The sequence below is a fragment of the Benincasa hispida genome, chromosome 12 (assembly GCF_027475165.1).
Source record: "Benincasa hispida cultivar pf3 chromosome 12, pf3_genome.v1.1, whole genome shotgun sequence".
Classification (NCBI taxonomy): domain Eukaryota; kingdom Viridiplantae; phylum Streptophyta; class Magnoliopsida; order Cucurbitales; family Cucurbitaceae; genus Benincasa; species Benincasa hispida.
The window spans coordinates 91,303-111,307 of NC_143489.1; the positions used below are offsets into that span (position 1 = coordinate 91,303).

The 20,005-nt window shown below is 34.1% G+C and overlaps 3 protein-coding genes and 1 pseudogene across 8 annotated transcripts; 1 reads left to right on the forward strand and 3 right to left on the reverse strand.

Annotated features, from left to right (window-relative positions):
• Nucleotides 1-685: 685 nt before the first annotated feature.
• Nucleotides 686-3,417, reverse strand: LOC150031677 (receptor-like protein EIX2; annotated as a pseudogene).
• A 2,420-nt stretch (nt 3,418-5,837) lies between these two features.
• Nucleotides 5,838-8,819, reverse strand: LOC120067834 (uncharacterized). The gene is made up of 6 exons (XM_039019426.2): nt 8,536-8,819; nt 8,355-8,447; nt 7,232-7,478; nt 7,056-7,152; nt 6,186-6,251; nt 5,838-6,103 (listed from the first exon to the last, which is right to left on the reverse strand). The coding sequence occupies exons 1-6, from the start codon at nt 8,717-8,719 to the stop codon at nt 5,906-5,908; spliced, it is 885 nt and encodes a 294-aa protein (XP_038875354.2). The 5' UTR covers nt 8,720-8,819; the 3' UTR covers nt 5,838-5,905.
• A 5,002-nt stretch (nt 8,820-13,821) lies between these two features.
• Nucleotides 13,822-17,088, forward strand: LOC150031678 (uncharacterized). 2 transcript variants are annotated; one of them, XM_090308057.1, is made up of 3 exons: nt 13,822-14,047; nt 16,087-16,381; nt 16,686-17,088. In XM_090308057.1, exons 2-3 carry the CDS (start codon nt 16,132-16,134, stop codon nt 16,718-16,720), a joined length of 285 nt encoding a protein of 94 aa, XP_090164183.1. In that variant the 5' UTR covers nt 13,822-14,047; nt 16,087-16,131; the 3' UTR covers nt 16,721-17,088. The 2 variants fall into 2 exon arrangements, with proteins under 2 accessions (XP_090164183.1, XP_090164184.1); XM_090308058.1 differs by having other exon boundaries at nt 13,909-14,047; nt 16,065-16,381.
• Nucleotides 17,089-17,632: 544 nt separating this feature from the next.
• Nucleotides 17,633-19,188, reverse strand: LOC120067245 (pyridoxine/pyridoxamine 5'-phosphate oxidase 2-like). 5 transcript variants are annotated; one of them, XM_039018771.2, is made up of 6 exons: nt 18,996-19,188; nt 18,801-18,908; nt 18,468-18,500; nt 18,264-18,359; nt 17,977-18,144; nt 17,633-17,880 (listed from the first exon to the last, which is right to left on the reverse strand). In XM_039018771.2, the coding sequence occupies exons 1-6, from the start codon at nt 19,083-19,085 to the stop codon at nt 17,779-17,781; spliced, it is 597 nt and encodes a 198-aa protein (XP_038874699.1). In that variant the 5' UTR covers nt 19,086-19,188; the 3' UTR covers nt 17,633-17,778. The 5 variants fall into 5 exon arrangements, with proteins under 5 accessions (XP_038874699.1, XP_038874698.1, XP_090164182.1 ...); XM_039018770.2 differs by having other exon boundaries at nt 18,801-19,188; XM_090308056.1 differs by lacking the exon at nt 18,801-18,908 and having other exon boundaries at nt 18,996-19,182.
• Nucleotides 19,189-20,005: the final 817 nt, after the last annotated feature.

Sequence of the window (20,005 nt, forward strand, 5' to 3'; positions counted from 1 at the left end):
TTTTAAGTCCCACAACTCAATCTAGAGCACCAAGAGGATAGTAAGGAAGATCTCGGGGTGGTCTACAACAAGATTCAGAGAGATTTGCTGCTGAAATCAAGCTTTCAAGAAGTTCTACAAATATATGACTTGAAACCCATTTATTTCTGCTAAAACATGCTTTCATTTCTGCCAAAATTATTGAATTAGAGTGCTTATCGATCCTCATTGCTTTCGTTGCGTGATGATACGATCCAACATCAAATGCATTTTTAGAGCAAAAATGAAAATTTTGTCTTAGTTACATTTTTTACCATTGAATATTAGATTTTTACTTGTATTTAAGGGTGATTTAATATATGAGAAAAACTAATCAAGCCAATATAAATTGACATTAGTATGCAAAAATCGAACTCAAAATAAAAATAATAAAAAAATTTAGATAAACAAACATTAATTCCTATATGTGATTTTGTAGTAATAGCACCTTCACCTAATTTTTCGTAGATAATTTTAAGCCAATTGCCATTTTATTCTAATTAGTTCCATAATAGCCATTGACCTTTCACTACTTTTTATTCACCTCATTTTTGTTCAAAAGACCCATCGACCAAAAAATCTAAGAAATTATATAATTTATTAAGTGCATAGACTAGAGAAAAAAAAAAGAAAGAAAGAAAAAGCAATCAAAATGTTATTACCCAACTCATTTGCGAGTGCAGATTCCTTTAAGTATTTTTATGCTCCTCCGAATTGCTACTTGAACCTTGTAATTAGCCTCATCCACAAACTTGAAATAAGTATATCTCCAACTCTTCTTTAGTATTAAAGTTCCAACAACGGCCTAAAAATCCAACTATAAATCCAAGAATTATCATACTGTAAAGCTTTGATTGTCAATGCTTTTGAATGATGGCCCATATGGATTCTCAAATGCACATTTCATTGCAAGCGGATTCCCACAAATATATGAATTTTCGTCAAAACTTGAAACCTCATTAAATGTAGATAAATGTAGATAGATGACCTTCTCAAGGAATGTCGCCAGAGAAATTGTTGTGGGATAATTTCAACGTGTCTAATGAATTTAATTTCGATAAACTTCGAGGAATTGGTTCAGAAAGTTGATTAAAAGATAGGTCGAGTGATTCTAATGACTTCATTTCCCCTATTTTAATAGGAATTGGCCTCATTAGATTATTGTGAGACAAATTCAATCCAAACAACTCTGTAAGTTTTGTTATCTCACTTGGAATGAAGTCCACCAAATAGTTATTGGATAGGTATATATTCACCGTTAAATTTAGTTGTGTCCTAGAGTAATTGAAATAACTTGATTTGATAGATTGTCCTGACATTTTTTTTTCCAATAACCAAGCATAACCTATGCCAAAAAATGCGACTGAATCTATCTATGTTATTTCATGTCCTCATTATGTTGAAATGGTTGAGATTTGGTGGGATACTTCCCTCCAATTGATAATGTCCAAGATCCAAAATTTGCAACTTAGTGAGCCGGCATAGACTAGAAGGAATGGTACCATTGAACAAATTACTTCGTAGTATTAGATATTGTAAATTTAGAAAATTATCACCTACCCATGTGGGGATATTTTCAAAGAACTTGTTTCCTTCCGGATCTAAATTTTTTAAAACTTTGAAATTCTTCAATACAGTTGGCATGGATCCCTCAAAATTATTATTTCTCAAGAATAGCTCTACAATATTAGAAAGATTTCCATTTGAATATGGAAAGGTTCTTGAAAAGTTAGCATATTCTTCGACGATAAATCCAAAAGATTCAAGTTTAGAGTCAACAAATAACCTCGAACCATTCTAGATAGCTTATTGTTTGAAATATCCAAAAAATGTACAAATTCTTCAATTTACAGAGTGAAGATCGTAAAGAATAATTGATAAGGTTATCATTGACAAGCAACTGTTCCAAATTGGGCATTTGATCGACAATATTGGTAAAAAGTGATCCCACTATTTGGTTGTGGGAAAGATCCAAAGTGGTGATATTTTGTGGTGTGAACCATGTTGGTAGAGAACTAATTGAGAGACTTGTGTTGGATAACGACAATTGAAGCAATGTTTTTTGCATCTGAAGCCACTGAGGAAACTCACTTCCATGAACAACAGTACATGAAGTTGCATGAAGGTACTTTAATTGAAAAGGAGGATTCCAATTAGATTTCATATGTAATGATAGAAGTTCATTGTAGATTAAGTTCAACTGAGAGAGATTCGCAAAATGAGCTTTTGTAAGAATGCCTTTGAGCGAGTTTCTTGATATATCTAATACCTCCAAATTCATTAATCCTCTAAATGAGGTTGAAATTGCTCCAATTAAAGCATTGTTTGAAACATCTAAATATTCAAGGTTTAACAAATTTTCAAGTGAAGTAGGAATTGGACCATAAATGTGACTGGTTCCAAGATTAATTGACTTCAAGTTTTTGAATTTTCCTAACCAATCTGGAATTCTGATTCTCAAAGATGTATATCCTACGTTAAGTACTTGAAGCTCATATCAAATATTGCAACCCATAGATTCATTCTCACAACTATTTTCAAACACATCTCCACTAAGATTAGAGTTCCACAATAAATCAGGTGCTTTTAGATCACAATTGTTTCCAATAAAGAAAGAAATTTCACCTTCAAAAATAGTAGACAAATGATTATTTGGAAGGTCTAGGTCTTTCGAGGAAGTCATATTCTGAAAAGCCTTAGGATTTTGACCATTAAAGTCATCGGAAGACAAGTCTAGAAGTTGAATTTTACTAAGAAATAAAGAATAATTTAAGGAATAACTCATAGAGAAATGAATGTTTTGAAGATTACATTCGTTCAATCTCAAGGATACCAACAAAGGAAGAGAACTTAGCACTTTCATCAAATTCAAAGATTTCAAGAAGTCCATCCCAGTCAAGCCAAGGAACTTTAAGGATGAAGATGAGATACCCATTCAACATCATCATTGGTTGTTGGCCAATTAAATGATAATCAAGAATATCCAATTTAGTAAGATTTCCTGAATGAGGGGGAACTCTCCCAGAAATTGATGTTCTAGAAATATTAAGATATATTAATTCAACCATTGAACCTAAAAAGTTTGGGCTCTGATTATAGTTGAAGTTTTCCCACTTAAATCCAGGTAATTTAAGCATTTAAACTCAAACAAACTAGAGTCAATGGATTGCTATACAAAGGTGATGAGTTAAAGTTGACCTAATAATCACTTCGAAGATTAATCTTAGAAACATGTCCAGTAGTTTGATTGCAGCCCACTCCATTCCAATTACAACAACCAGTTTCGTTCCATGAAGCCAATCGATGATAAGGATCATCAAAACTTTCCTTGAATTGTAGAAGAGCTTCATGCTTCTTTTGGATGCAAGTTATGGAGAAAGAAAATTGGAGTAGAAACATCATAAATAATAGATACAATACAATTGATGACTCTTGATCATCTGATGCTTTATGTACAACATAATGTGCCAAAATTTTATGACCATATACGAAAAAGAGAACTAATTTTTACCTCCTCAATAAAGAAAGAAACTTCAAAACATGGATTGATGATAAAATCTCGAGCCCAAAATATATTGTCATAGCTTCATGAACTTATACCTTCTGAAATATGGAAACAAACTTCAAACCTGCATCTAAATGATCTCGAAGCACCCCACTCATCCTTGAAGATGGATCAAGAGGATACCAACTTTAACACTTCAGTTAGATTTTTCTACCAATCAAGTCAACCCTCAATAAGTCTCGAAGACCGTTTCAAAAATTGAATAGATGGAATGAAATTGACAATGGCAGGACATGGCAAATACGTCATATAGGTCATTTTCAGTCCAACCCAATTTTTCAAATAGGTCATTTTCATTTTCGATTCTACTTGTGTTTTCGTTCAATTTCTCCACCTAACAATTTTCCCTCTCTAACTTGAAGACCTTGAAAAAACATCTTTCTAGGGTCTTTAAATTTTTTAATACAAAATTTAAATTATATACTTTCATCTTGATTGTTTATCAAATTTAACTCAAATCTAATTAAGAGCTTGTTTACCTACCCATTCGTAACTTAGGGTGCAATCGTAATTAGATTACATTATAAATGAAATGGGTTACAATGATAATAAAATTTACCTTCCATTGTGTTTACCAACGTGTAATGAAATTGTGTTAAATCGCAATCAAAAACTCATTGATAGTGTTTATGTTTCTATGTAATGAGAATAAAATTTGAATGATTACCAAAAGACCCTTATATATTTCTAATCAATTTTATGAGGCCCTCTTCATTTTTTTGTGTTGCATTTTGTATTTTATTTAGTAATTAAAATTATTTTAGATGTTTATATATATACAAAATCTGTAATTATATAAAATCTATATAACCAATAATACACTCTTTTTGGTTTAAACCAATCATGCTTTAGTAGTAAGCTAGACTCTTAATTCACATAAGCAAGCTTTCAATTTGTGCTAGTTACTGATTAAACACATACCTTATTGTCACGGATTATGAGTTAATCTCTAGCAAGGCAAAATATGCATGGTTGATCAACCCAAACATAAATTCAAAGCATACGAGTTCAAATAGACCAAAAAACACCAAAAATCAAAGAGTAATTTAAAAATCAGAAATCCTCGCAAGTTAAATACAATTGGATTTCTTCCCATTCCACTAAACTGGAGTACTTACCTTAGTCACTAATGATCATCATCAAGCATCAAGATGGCCAAAATTAGTCTTGAAGTAGCAAAAACAAACCAATTACAGTAGAAATAGGGAAAGAAAATTGGAACTCCTTTGAACTAAAAGATGAAATGATCATATTAGGTGGATAGTGTCAAAAGAAAGCTCAATCGTATAGTGAGTTATGCCAAAAATAGTGAAGTACCTCAAACTCATTCATATTGTCATCCAAGATTACATGATAAAACTTTGCATCCTATTCCCAAACAACTAGAATTCATGGTAGATAACATTTCTTACTCCCGCACATAAGAAGTGGTGAGTATTTTCAAGGTAAATAATCATATGATTAAACCTAAAAAATCATTAAAAAAATGTATCTAAATCACCTACATGTAGGCATTGGAAGAAACGGCGGGATAAGAACTAGGGATAATATTTGGGTGTAGCCTTCATGCATCCCTACAATCACAAAAGGAAAAAATATATCTACAAGTATTTTTTTTTTAGAAAAAAAGAAAAATGTGTCATGTTATAATTAGACATTTGAGTAGACTGCACAAAAATAGGTACAACTCTAAGAACTAATTTATTGTGCACCAAATGTACATTAATTGTTATGTGCCAAGGCAAGAGATAAAGCCATCCGCACCTTGCATTCAAAAGTAGTTGCTCACCCTTTCCTAGTGTTCTCTCCATTTCCGAATATGATTCCAAAGCTCTTTGTCATTTGATCATTTTCTTTCAAGAGAGCATATCATTTTATTAGTATTAACTCAAGCTTGGCACAAAAGAAAGAACCGATAAAGAAATATGATATTGCCTGATGCATAGACAAGAGGGCAATGACCTCTCTCTATCATTACATTGTCTATGTCGCCATTCGATTTTGCAACCTCCGTTTAATGAAATTGGTAAGAAGCACAATTTCTCTAGTCTTTTCACTATAGTGGACTGAGATGCCCCTTACAAGTATAAACAATCCATTTTCTATAGATTCCTATCAAATTTAATCAATCAACAAAGTACAACCTAAGAATCTTAAAAATGAACCTTCACAAATAAAGACCATTAAATAAAGGTAATAAAAAGGGCAATATCTATAAAACCTAGAGTAAGGGATTTTGTTAGTAAAGCCAAAATAATAAAAAACAATCCATTGACACATAAGGAATCAATAGGACACGTATACAAATTCACGATGTTCTTTTTATTCATCAGGAAATTTACATATTTTATATATTTTTTTACCAATCTTACATTCAATGCCCTTGAATTTGGTGGTGAAAATACATCTCTTCAATGTTTGCATAACTGCGGAACTTTTCATTTCATTATGAACGGCTTGGCTTAATAATTTACTGAGGTCTCCTATTGCCCAGGCAAGAGATATATGTGGTCTTGCTTCCTACAAAATAGAGTTAGGAGGTCATATTCTTCATCAATTGGATAGAGATGGAAAGAGGGAAAAAATAATTAATGCAACCAACCTTGTAAAATTCAGGAAGATTGTGGAGCTTATAAACCTCATTAACAATTTGGATTTGTTTTCTGATCTGCAGCCAATTGAAAACAAAGGGACCACGCTTTAATCCATGTGATAATGTCAACCTCAACCATGTAAAACTCATAAAATGGCCATAACCTATGTCAAAAGATCTCAAACAAAGATGGCCTAACCAACACGTTTGTTCTTGAGTTACAATTATAAACTTGTGATTTCAAAACATCACATGAGAGGGTGTTAGAGAGAATAACAATACTAAATGTGTACAACAAATTATTGTCGCACTCGCGTGTTGGCAACTTAATCCTAATTTTCCAATATTTCATATTTGGACAACATGAATGCAAAACACAACTATGCATATATGTGTATGCATTTGTAATCAAATTTCGGCAAATTGCAACAAATTCTATAGAAAGTTGTCTCATCCTACAAAATTCTACGTAAAAATTATTGTCTCATACTCTAATTCAAAAATTTTGATCCTATTTTTGTTCTCACTGGTCAAGTTGTGTTTCTTGTTAAATGAAGTCATGCTTTTATGCAAAGTATCTTTTCTGGAGTTGAGTTTCATTTGCATTACACTGTACACAACTCTATTCCCTTTCTCCTTTCCAATCCAATCCAATTACCATTTTAAAAAAAAAAAAAAAATCAAAACTTTTGATCCATGCATCAGATGCATAAAATCAAACTCACAAGTGAGGTAAAGAGTTCATTACAATCTAATAAAAAACTTTTAACAGAAGTGGAAGCTCACATATTATTAGCCAGAAATTGTGAATGAAGAAAAGCACATTTACACCAAAAATGAAAAGATAACGGAAATGGAAATCCCTCAAATGTGACGTACCTCCATTAGCCCTCCAGTAATAATTTCCATTGACAAAAAGGTTCGAGAGAGATCATCGTTAACAAAAGTCTCCCACTTACTAAAATCAATCCAATAACTGTTAAAAAAAAACACAGGTTAAATACAAAAACAAGTTGGAGATTACTAATCGAAATCAATGGAGAGCTTAAACTTACCGCCTTTGAGACTGAAGCTTCTGGCGAAGCATAGTCACTATTGAGTCAATCTGGTGTACTCGGATTGGTACTGTTCTTGACAAACTTACGTGAAATTCTCTAGCCAATGCTTGCTCAAGTTTGTGGTCATCTTTACATAAAACATCCAAAGGAACGTCAATATCGACAAGATGGAGAGCAGGCACAAGTGAGGAAACTTTCTTCAAAAACAAGGCCACCTCCTTCCTTCCATTAGTTGGTACATACACTGGGAACATGAAAAATCAAATATTTATTAGTTGGGCGTGATCATCTATGTGAAAAGTCATATTGCATAGGACAAATGAAAAATCACACAATTATTTAGATTCATGTATTTAAGAATGTTTAACTTGTAGATGTTCATAATATCTTTAAATGTTTTGATTATAAATCAATAAACTAAACAGAAATCTACAAACTTATACCAAAAAGACGTGTATATTTCTTTTAAATACCTCATATCTACTTTAATGCTTTTCCTCATCAAGTACGAACATTTAGAAGATTGCAAATACATTGATAACGGAATTTTGTGAAGTGCTTTTATGACGAAAGAAGCTTAGAAAAAGTTTTAATTCAAGAGTAAAAACCCAAAAGTATAGAAGTAGCCATCAATTGTTGAAACATTATCGTATATATTATTGATTTTCTTCGTTTGTTCCATCATGATAGTCTAGAATTCCATAAGTTACAATAAAAGGCAAAATTATAGATGTGCTGAAATGCATGCAAGTGATAAGTATTACTAATCATGTTTAAGAGGCAATGTAGCAGGCTAAGGGGTTGAGAGGCATAAACCAAAATGAAATCAACATATATTTCAAAAAGAAATGTTGTAAGAGTAGCAAAAAAAAATGAGGTTTACGATTAATTGTTAGACATTGATTCCAATCTAGACTCTAACAACCCACTTGTTAATAATGAATCAGTGATCAACCAAAGAAGAGCTCCCTAGAAATAGAATTCTAGTTGTTCCAACTAACAATACACTGATACAGGGTAACAAGACAAAAAAGCCCCATTGGGCGGATCAAAATGGAAATAGAAAATGTAGGTTTAAGAATCAAATTAGATGAACTATTAACTACATAGCTTCACATACCTGGGATATAGAGGTGTAGGGCATAATTTCCTTGAACGTGAGGGAAGCTTCGAACCCTAGTCGCCTGATCGATTGGCAAATCATCCAAAATAGCTAAACAAGTAATAATGAAAGAGTTGATGAGCAAAGTTACAAAATAAAAAATAAAAATTGCAAATGTAAGGAGGAAGAAGGGCACTACAGGTGGAATTTGGAAAATGAAGAAGTGAGGGAGGCGGCGGAGGCGGCGGAGGCAAAGGTAAAAAGCTCACGGTCTCATCGGAGAGTTGTGGTGTTGATGCTGAAGTTGATGCTGATGAAGGGGAAACTGTATCCGCTTCTTCATCCGACGAGCTTCCTCCATACGAAGCCCTCAGAGCATCCATTCTCTACTCTATCAATGGCACCGACAACGGTGGTGCACGGGGAATTTGTACGGATGACCCAAAAATTGTGGAAATTTGTACGGATGACCCAAAAATTGGGCCCAAAATGTCAAATGACCCTTTTTTAAAAAATAATGTCAATTGACCCTCTGCTGACGTCATCGACCTACCAAATTACTTAATTTGCCCTTACTTCATCTTCTTACCTTTTTACAGAGAAAACCCATTAAAACTAAATTATTATTCATTCAAATTTTCCAAGGCTAACGGCTATATTGCTCATAAACGAAAAAAAACTATTTCCGGCTTGCAAACGATTCTACTTCCGGCTTTCAATCGAATCTTAATGGTAAATCTTTCTTTCAATGTGGTTTTCTTTGTTTTTTTTTTTTGGTTTTGGATGTGTTCTGTGGTTGAAGACGAGTAGAAAGAGTTTGTGAGCGAGATAAGTGAGAGTGAAATCGGTACCGGAGAGATAAGTGAACCTATGGTTTTTTTGTTTGTTTTTCTTGTTTTCGAAGTGTTATGTGGTTGAAGACGAGTAAAAAAAGAGAATGTGAGGGAGATAAGGGAGAGCGACACCGGAGAGAGCGAGATTGTGAGAGAGAGCGACACCAGCGAGAGCAATGCTAGCGAGAGCCATACCAGCGAGAGGAATTCTAGCGAGAGCGATGCTAGCGAGATCCTTTCTAGCGAGATTTGAACAGAATGTTTTTTTACATTTTTTTTTTCTGAAGGAGTTTACTGATTGAATTTTTTAATAAATGCAGGAGTGATTTAAGATGGCTAGACGTTTCAGAATAGCTGAAGGTGACAGATTTCCCGGTCAAGTAACCAGCTTGGCCCACATTGCCAATGCAAACAAGATTGTCAAAGAGAAGCTCACGCCAACGCAGTTGGCCATGTTCAAGAGAACAGTTTTTGGGCGATTTGTTGACGTTGATATGGTGTTCAACAGCCCAATTGTCCATCACATGTTGCTCAGAGAAGTGAAGAGGACAAAATCAGACTCAATGACATTCGCTATGATTAGCGTGTCAGCTATGGGCAAACACTCAATGTATTTTTTCTTCTTTGTAAAAACATTCATTTATTTTTTATGTATGTAAAAACATTCATTGTATAATTGAACATATATTTTTTATGGAAGTTCAAAGTTCAAAGTTCAAAGTTCAGTATCAGAATTTTATCAGAACACCTGGCTACTGCTCTTATCATTGTATAATTGAATTTTATCAGTATCAGAACAGAGCACATCCAAAACCAATTATACAACACATCCAATTGAAAGAACATTCATTGTATAATCTTTGTTTGTTATCCATTTTGTTTCAAGTATGTGTTCTGTAAAAACATTCATTGTATAATTGGTTTTGGATGTGTTCTGCTACTGCTCTTATCAGTATCAGAATTTTGTCAGAACATATAAGTTCAAAGTTCAAAGTTCAACATCAGAATTTCATCAGAACATGCATAATTGAGCTTAGAACATTATATGGTTCAAGGTTCAAAGTTCAAAGTTCAAAGGTTGAGAGAGCGAGATTGAGAGAGCGAGATTGTAAGAGAGAGCTAGATTTCGAGCGAGATTGTAAGAGAGAGCGAGATTGAGAGAGCGAGATGTTCCGAGAGAGCGAGATTTCGGGAGAGCGAGATTGCGAGTGAGCGAGATTGTATGGGAGAGCGAGATTGTGAGAGAGCGAGATTGTATGAGAGAGCGAGATTGAGAGAGCGAGATTGAGTGAGCGGGATGTTCAGAGAGAGCGAGATTGAGAGAGCGAGATATTGAGAGAGAGCGAGATTGAGAGAGTATTTGTTATCCATTTTGTTACAAGTATGAGGATTGAGAGAGTATGAAGTCATTGTTTTTACACGTATGAAGATTGAGATATGTATTTGTTATCCATTTTGTTTCAAGTATGAAGATTGACAGTGTATGAAGTCATTGTTTTTTGTTACACGTATGAAGATTGAGAGAGTATTTGTTATCCACTTTTGTTACAAGTATGAAGATTGATAGAGTATGAAGTTATTGTTTTTTGTTTTCAGTATGATCCATTTTTGTTACAAGTATGAAGTCTGTGACGATGGAGAGAGTATGAAGATTGAGAGAGTATGAATATTGCTATTATATAAATACTCCAGCTTGTTATTGTTTTTTGTTTACAAGATGAAAGTATGAAGTATCAAGTGTTACAAGTATGAAGTATGAAAAACAATGAAGTATGTTACAAGTATGACATGTGAAAAAATGGTCAATGGTATTTATAACTAAACTTGATGAGGGGTGTTTGTGTCTCGGTCTCTGGCATTTTTGGCACGTCGCACGGTTGTAAGCGGTTCAGTACAATTTTGGCGGTTATGTCCATAATTCCCACACCGACCACACTTCATTTGTTTGCGAAATTCTCCTCTGGATGGTATTCTTCTCACTCTCCGTCGCCCAGCTTGTGGCACAAACTTCGGAGGAAGGATAATCTTTTCTACGTATCCAAAAGGTCTTTTCCATTCAGATATGTGGCCAAGTGGATTTATAGGCTCCACATAGGCAGTCATTAGAGAGTCCACTGTATAAAATCGACTGCAAAGATCGTGGATGGGTATATTTCTTTCCTTGGCAGCAACAATTGCATGGGAACACGGGATACCAAGTGATTCGAATTCCCTACACGTGCATTCCTTCGTGTGAAGATTGACAATACCGTCCAATCGATTATCTCGCACGTGTACCCGATAACAATCAATAGACTCCGCCCGATATCATCTGCCCTTATCAGCTTCACTTGCCAATCGGGTTTCACAGTAGTCAGAGTGCAATGTCGTTCGACAGCTTGCAAAACCACTAATACAAGGCCCTAATGCCATAAACATATACTTGAAATGCACCTCATCTTCAAGTTCGATCTCAAAGACTGTACCCGGATTCTCTATTTTTAGGCTTCTCCATAGGCATGTTAGTATGGAGTATGAGTATTCTGGAGTACCTCTAGTGAGATCATACGCGGCTTCCCTTGCATGCCACGCTTTATCATAACTTATGTTTACGCCATAATCTCTCCTCATATCCTCAACGATATGACAAGGTTTATAAACACGTCCTATGCCCGTGAACTTATCTTTGATGAGTTGACCAAAAACCGTAGCAATTGCTTGTCTATGATCGTGATTCAACATTCCTATGTAACATGTGTGCGAACTGCAGTACTTTGTGATCTTGAATATATCAGACCCTTCCATTTTGACTGCACGAAGGCTCCACTGACATGTCTACTCAATGCATTTGACAGTGAACAGAGATTTGGTTGATTTTCTGACCTTAAATTCAAAATTTCTGTTGATGGACAAAATAGACAATCTCATTTTCAAGTCTTTTTTTCTAAAAAATAGTTGACCAATTTCAACGTCTTCTGTCCCATATGAAGAGATGCCAGGTATAATCAACTCTGTCCTATGACTTGAAGACACAGATGGTGGAACCACTGAAGCTGTTGTAGAACGATTCACATCTCCATGATCACGATCCATTTCATTCAATCCTGCTAGTTGCTCATTCACATCCACATCCACTGAAGGACCACAATCCATATAATCGAATGTTGATGGTATAGTGTTGGTAGACAGTGGAATATCAATGTTGGTAGACAATAGAATATCATCCTCTTCCCGACGAAACTGATACGATTCCTCGTATTGTCTGTCCACAGCCGTATCATCATGACTCACATCTCCAAACCCCATTCCAACCCTTTCATCATGTTTAGACTTCAACGTTACAACTATCTGAAGTCTACTAACCTCTTCTCGCAAAAGAAAGAACTCAAGATCATCATCATCTGTTATGCATTGTGGAGGGGCTTCAAATTCAAGATTATATTTAACTTTCGGGATAAGATCAAACTCTGAAGAACTGATTTTTGTAGCCCTGTAAATGCGAGATTTAAGTTCTTCATAATTCACTGTAGGGGGCACAACGATTCTTTTCAACTGTCCCCCAATATACAAACTTTCATTCTCATCCCAAGCACCTCTAAATCGAATAAATATACACTTTCCTGTCATCCTACAAAGCAAGAGAACATTTGTCATTAAGCTGTACAAGCAATTGAAGTGTACTCTCGCTCTCTATCCAAAACTCGCTCTCGCTCAAAATCTCGCTCTCTTTCAAAATCTCGCTTTCTCTCAACATCTCGCTCTCTCTAAAATTCTCACTCTCTCTCATATTCTCGTTCTCTCTCTTACTCTTCCTCTTTCTTACTCTCTCCCAATACAAAATTTCGTAATGCCACCCTTCCAGAAATAACACATAAAAAATAATTAAACAGACTCAAAATAATAATGTTTCACCTTTCTGAAAAAGTTGTTTTGTTCCATGCTGAGAAAGCATCGTCATGGAAATCCCCGTTCGAAAAATCTCCGTTCAACAAAACACCATCGAAAACCAGAGAAGTAATCAACTTTGAAATGGAGTAAAGAAATCACCATTGTATTGTGTTTATGTATTATTGATTTGATTTGAGGCTTCTGTCGTGACATTTTGTCAAATCAACAGTACACTGACGAGCAATCACATCAACCAGGGAATTTCAAGCGAGAGCAAGAGCGAGAGCGAAAGCGTGTCATCAGACAATAGCGAGATTTACCTCATGCGTGAGACCGGTGTAAGGGCAAATTAAGTAATTTGGTAGGGTGATGATGTCAGCAAAGGGTCAATTGATATTATTTTTTTAAAAATGGTCATTTGACATTTTAGGCCCCATTTTTGGTTCATCCGTACAAATTTCGTATTAAAGAAGATGAAGGTGAAGTAAAACGACAACAACCAACACGATAAAATATTGAACTACCGAAATTTTGAACTATGTCTTAAATTCTTGCTTCAAAAATTAAAACTCTATATCTTTTTCAGCACAACGAACTTATTTGATAGTATTGTCATTAAAAAATACAAGCCACCTAACAAAAATCTCAATATAACATAGATTAAAATAAGTACTTTTTAAAAATTTATGGACTAAAAGGAAAATTTTAAAAAAATTCAGGAACCAAAATAAAATAATATAACTCAATAAGACATTTTAAAAGTTTGAAGATCCAAATATAATATTATTCAAAATTCAGATCAAAATAAAATTTAAACATAACTTTTATCATAAAAATGAAACAAAATCCATCGATCTTATTTTCTATACATTCAGATTTTTTTAAGCTTTGGTTTATTCTTCTAAACCCTATTTCACGTCCAGCCACCGCCACCCTCCCATTCCCGGCCACTGGACGCTCCCCCGGCACGAGAGCATATACTTTCCTATTTTGCCTACCTGCCTCAAACTGGTACGATTGAAGTTTTAGTTAGTTTTCATCTCAATTTTTACCATTCAACTCCATTTTCGGTTCTTGCAGTCGTCCCCTTCCTCGATTTCTTTGATTTAGACTATCTCATCTACAATTTCTTCCTACTATTCTTAGCTATGATTTACATGATGCATTGTTTTGTGTTGAGTTAATTTTTGTTCTGTCAAGAATTGGACTTCGATTGGAAATGGAGATTTCTAGAAATTAGGGTTAAATGCTAAAAGATATGTAAGCAAATCCAAACCAAAAAAATGGCCTTAAATTCTTTGCGAAAAAACTCAGGTTTGCTTCTCTTTTGGTTTGCTTCTCTTTTGTTGGTGCATTCTTCTTCCTAGTATTATCTTTAACCTTCTTCACTTTTGCTTCCATGGTAAACCTTCTCAATGCTGAAGGTAGGATTATTTGAAATAACCTTTATAAGAGCCTTTCATTCGACTTTTTAGTTGGAAAGAAACAATGGAATATTTAGGAGTTGGATGTTTTTTGTGGTGGGTGCATATTACCCTTTGATGACTCTATTTTGATAGGATTATCGAACCCTTTCTTCTCTTTGAGCTATTTTAAAAGGTTTCTTGTAATTCAATTCCTTTAGATAGGCTGAGGCTTTCATATCATGTTTTTTGCATATGAATCACTTTCTTATGAAAATAATAATAATAGTAATAGTAATCTGAAGCTTTTATGTGCTGTTTGGATTTGGCCAAAAATGATTTCAAATGAGAGGATTTAAAATTAGGAAATAACCAAACTTGCTCGAAATCACCACAATTAAACCTTCTTTTTTGGATAGCAATTTGGGGTGTTACCTGACAACCTAAACAACCTAGGCTACCCAATCCAACTCAATCCAAACTATAAGGGTTGGGTTGAGATGTCATGAATATTTGGTATTTAACTGTTGGGTTGGGTTGGTTGAGATGTCATAAATATTTGGTATTTAACTGTTGGGTTGGGTTGGGTTGAGATGTCATGAATATTTGGTATTTAACTGTTGGGTTGGGTTGGGTTGGGTTGGAGACCATAGTCAAGTCTTTTGGGTTGCTAACTCGACCAATCCGAAATTTCGGGTTGGTCTAAAAAAACCCTTACTCAACCCATATACACCCTTAATAGTAATGAGAAATGAAGAAGAAAGTGTGACATTTTACACGGGAACTTTTATTAATAATTATATAATATTTTACAAATAAAAAATAATGTCAATTACATATAAATATGAAAACATATCATTTAATCAAAACAAATCTAACTCTTATTGAAGGAAAACTACATTGTCAAAAAGGAAAAGAAAAAAAAACTTACAGAAAGTCTAAAAATTCAAATAAAACAATTATTTCACAGTTATATTTTTATAACCGTATATAATATAAATTATGGGCCTAACACTTTGATTCTTTCTTCACCACTGTTCTTTTTCTCTATTTTTGGGTTCTCCCCTTTACCATAGCCATCTTTGATACAGCCGCACATCACCACCAACACACTCACAATGAGACAAGTTTCTCCATTATTCTTCCCCATTTCTTATCTATCACTCTCTCTCCCATGTTTCATCCTTAGCTACCTCTTCTTTCTCTCTGTATTTTAGATGGACAATTTATTGAATCAAAACAAGATTTCAAATCACTATGACCCGTTTGGTAATCATTTTATTTTTTGTTTTTGGTTTTTGAAAATTAAGTCTATTTTCTTTCCATTTCTTACAATGGTTTGCATCTTTCTCAAGTAAAATGGTTGAATTCTTAGTGAAATTCCAAAAACAAAAACAAGTTTTTAAAAGTTACTTTTTCTTGGCTTTGTTTTTCAAACCATGGTTAAAAAAGAGACAACAAATGAAGAAATTTGGAGGTGGAAGTAATGTCTATGAACTTAATTTCTAAGAACAAAAACTAAAAATCAAATGGTTACCAAATGGAAACTCTGGATTTTAAATTCTATTTTTTTTAATTCATTACAAAACACATGAAATCCTTTCGAATCTGGTGGTTCCAAATAGAGGGTTATTTTTCTTGTTTTAGGTTGAAGGCTGTAAGAATTGAGTTAGAGGTAACCTAGAGATAGCAATGGGAGAAGAGCAAAAAGACCCTTTTAAGGGAGTGGACTGGAAAGCCGTCGGTGGGGATATGCAGAAAGATCCTAGCTCTACAAACATTACAAAGAAAAGGCGTCCGACAAAAATTAGACAAATTCCAGATTATTATTTTCTTCCTAGAAGATCCCTTCCTTCTGCCATTGCATTCTATGGGGCGTGTATTGCAGGTGGCATTGGTGCTGGTATGCTGGTGGAGATCTGGATAAATGATAAAGTTAAAAGTAAGTACTGAATATGGATCTAATCCCATGTTTGGGACTATTTTGAAATGGTGAAAATTTCGTATTGTCATATTCAAAATCACGTCCAAACATGTCTTTGATCATAGTAATTCAATTTAATATTTGATTTTACACTTTTAATAACCATCAAATTTTGATATTTTAAACTATTTTAAGCTCTAAGTTTTCATATTCCTAGCAATATCTTTTTTATTTCTCTCTGTTTTTCCTTTTAATGTACTGTCTATGAGAGATAAGACAGTTTGATTGATTATTGATTTTCCTTTCTGATGTGTTCTTACAGAGGATGGAGGTGTCATCTGGGAGTTTGACAAGTAGAGTACAAGAGTAGTGTATTATTCAAGCAGAACAAGATAATCAAGTTGCTGGGTTTTGTTTTATTAATCCTAGTTTTGGCACACATTAAGTGAACATCTTTTATTGCCTCTAGGAATTGTACAAAAATTGGAAGCAATAACTTTTTTTTTTTATAACCTCCAATTCAGCTATTGGTTGTTTCTCTGATTACAGATCAAGCACAACTGACAATAAATGCAATCATTTTTGGTATAAACCTTGCACAGATTGCTTTGCTCTGCTAAAGCTGGGTTGTAATATACTACTGAAACCAAACTTTCTTTTGTAATACCCTGAACCTTGCATAAGCGCTGGTTAATAATGGATTGTGTTGCATCTTCTGATTTTAATATTGAAATACCCTACTGAATTTTAACCAGACATTAATCTTTTGTTAGACAAGAAACCAAACTTTCATTTACAAGAGATTGTAACAATCCTACAAAAGGAGTCTTCAAAAAGATATAAGAATGAACTCCAATCTAAAAGAATTTACTAAGCTAAAAATTACAAAAAGTCTGATTAGCGGATGTCCCAAAAGAATTACACTAAGCTAAAATTCTATTATTCTTCATGTACTGCACTCCACACAAAACAGCACAAGAACAGGCCCTTTACAAGACTCTTCCCTTATCACAAAAGTAAGAATTCTGTCATGATCTCTTCCATCATCGAATGTCAGTTCCTGTTACAAATTCAAAACAGATATTCAACAACACAACAGAATTTGCTATTATGCTTTGTTGAAATGGATACCTCTTTTGAGTTTGGACACCCTCTTTTTTGTTGCTCAGCCACATCTCTAGCTGAGTTTGAACAAATAAAGCTACAAAATCTCATAGGAAAGGATTAATTAAAGATGTTTTCATAACTAACAATATGCGACACAAGAAATTGAAACCAACCAATATCATCAGTACTAACAAACAAAGGGTTTCGGATTATTTTTAACACATACGAGTAACTTTTAACTTGCATCAGTTGATTTGAAGATAGCAGCTTATTATAAGTATATATAAATGCAAATCGGGGTGCAATTGCTAAGGGTTTATCCTCTCCGTTTCCCATAATTTCTCCCCTCCAAAACTTGGAATAGCTTTAAACAAATTCCTTTCTTCACTCTTCAGATTTAGATAATCGACCTGAGAACGAAAAAGGATAAAAGGTAACATAAGGGAAAGTAAAAAGATGGAGAATGCAAGCTTCATATACAAATCTAGAAAGAAAATATTACAAACCTGATCAGGATTGAAGACCAGCAAACAAAATGAATCAACAGGACCAGAATAAGAATCTACAAAAGGTTCCTTGACTGGTTGTTCACCAGGGTAAGGAAGACCTGGACTAGGCCCCAAATACTGCAATCTTGACTTTGGAGAAATGGAGGACCAGGCTTCTGCCCTTTGCTGTCAGAATTCAATATGACCACGATAAAATGTATAGGACTATACCCAATCGAATGAAGTGAATTGTTGAAAATGTAGAACAAGCCTCGAGTCATAAGAAGAAAGGACCATGCCACAACCTTAAACTTTGTAGCATCAAGACATAACGCATCAACAACTTCAATTCTCCCACTGATACGAAATTGCTCCCATGACTCGGTGAAATACCAACAAATCTTAAAGAACAAAGCATTGGAAATGGAAAATTTGACTCAAATTGGCACATATTTCAGCAGTAATCTAAAGATGATAAGCTACAAAGATGGCATGAACAAATCATTTACCTCGGCAAATGGACAATTCTTAAGCTCTTCAATCTGCAGAATCAACCAAAAATTGAAATTCATTTGCAGGACAAAACTCAGATGCTTAATATAAAAAACCCTGACCTAATCCATCACAAACAATTCCCCTGAGCTTATTTTATCGCTTGTCTTGTTGCCAAACATATGAATTACGTAATTGAAAACACCAACAAAAAGAAACAAACTACAAAGTGCAATCAAAATCCAGAAGCCCATATAATCACTGCATCAAAAACCATAGAAAAAAAGCAATGGCCGCATGAATTGAACTATATAAGACGGAAATATAGAGCCTCCCCGTAGAAGAAGAACCTTGCGAGTTCTAGAATCCGTGTAAATATGGATCCTATCGGTGCCCTCTTCAAATCCTCTGAAAACAACTGTGCGATTTGAGGGCCTTCCATTAATTCCTATCGTTGCCTGGAAACGATTTCGACGTAGAAACCGACTGTGAAGAAGCAATAAGGAAACTTGAACTTGAAGAGAAATAGAGAGAGGGAAATGTACGAGCTGCAAGAATTTGGAATGCTTGATTCGGCCATTAGATTCCAAAGCACCGAGTAGAAGGGACTTCCATGGCGCCGCTGCCGATCCCATTTCCTAATTGCCCGCTAATTCGCCTACTGCTTTCTATTTCCCATTTCAGTTCAATACATCACTGGGAAATAGTTGCTGCTTTCAGAAACGAAATTCAACTGTTTCAGTAATTTATATCCGATATCGAACAATGAATTTAACCGATTCATAATTTTTTTTCTTTTTTTTTTTTTAATTTTTTTTCGATATAAAAAATGTCAAACTACTTATAAAAATAGAAGGGAAAAAAAAAACGCTGTCACGATGGACTTCTATCAACTCCTATAAAAAAATCTTGTCATTTTGTGTAATAGTTTCCTCTTATTTTTTCATTTTTGAAAATCTCCTTTTGTATTTACTCTTTTTTTCTTTTCTTTTTTATTTGGCCGTTGATGGTACAAACTTTAGTTTCTTATGTCACTTAAGGTATTATAATCATGTTGGCTTTTTAAAATTAAATTTATAAATGGTAAAAAAAAAATAATATCTATGCTATCTAGAGGGATAATGGGGAGAGAAACATTTTCTCCTTTTGTCCTTTTAGATGATAGTTATAGGCATAGTTTTAAATTTCCATCGACGTGTTGATATGTCACACTCCATTCTAAATTTTTCCTTGAACCTAGAAAAAAGTGTAAAGACGCTAAACATCACTTCTCTCCGTGACATCTAACACCTCAACTCTTAACATATCCTATACTCAAAATCAAATCTAGACTTCCAAACCGCATTGATTAACTCAATTTAAGAACTCAACTCAGTTTAAATCGTAGCACTATTTAAAAATATTTATAGACCAACAATAAAGATTATTTTTAACAGAAACCTCCTATTGGGGTTGATGCCCTAAATCTCGTAGGGTCTAATAGTTTGTAAACACTTATAAGAACAAACACATTGTGATTTATAAAATATGATATTTTATTCACTTCATTTTATGA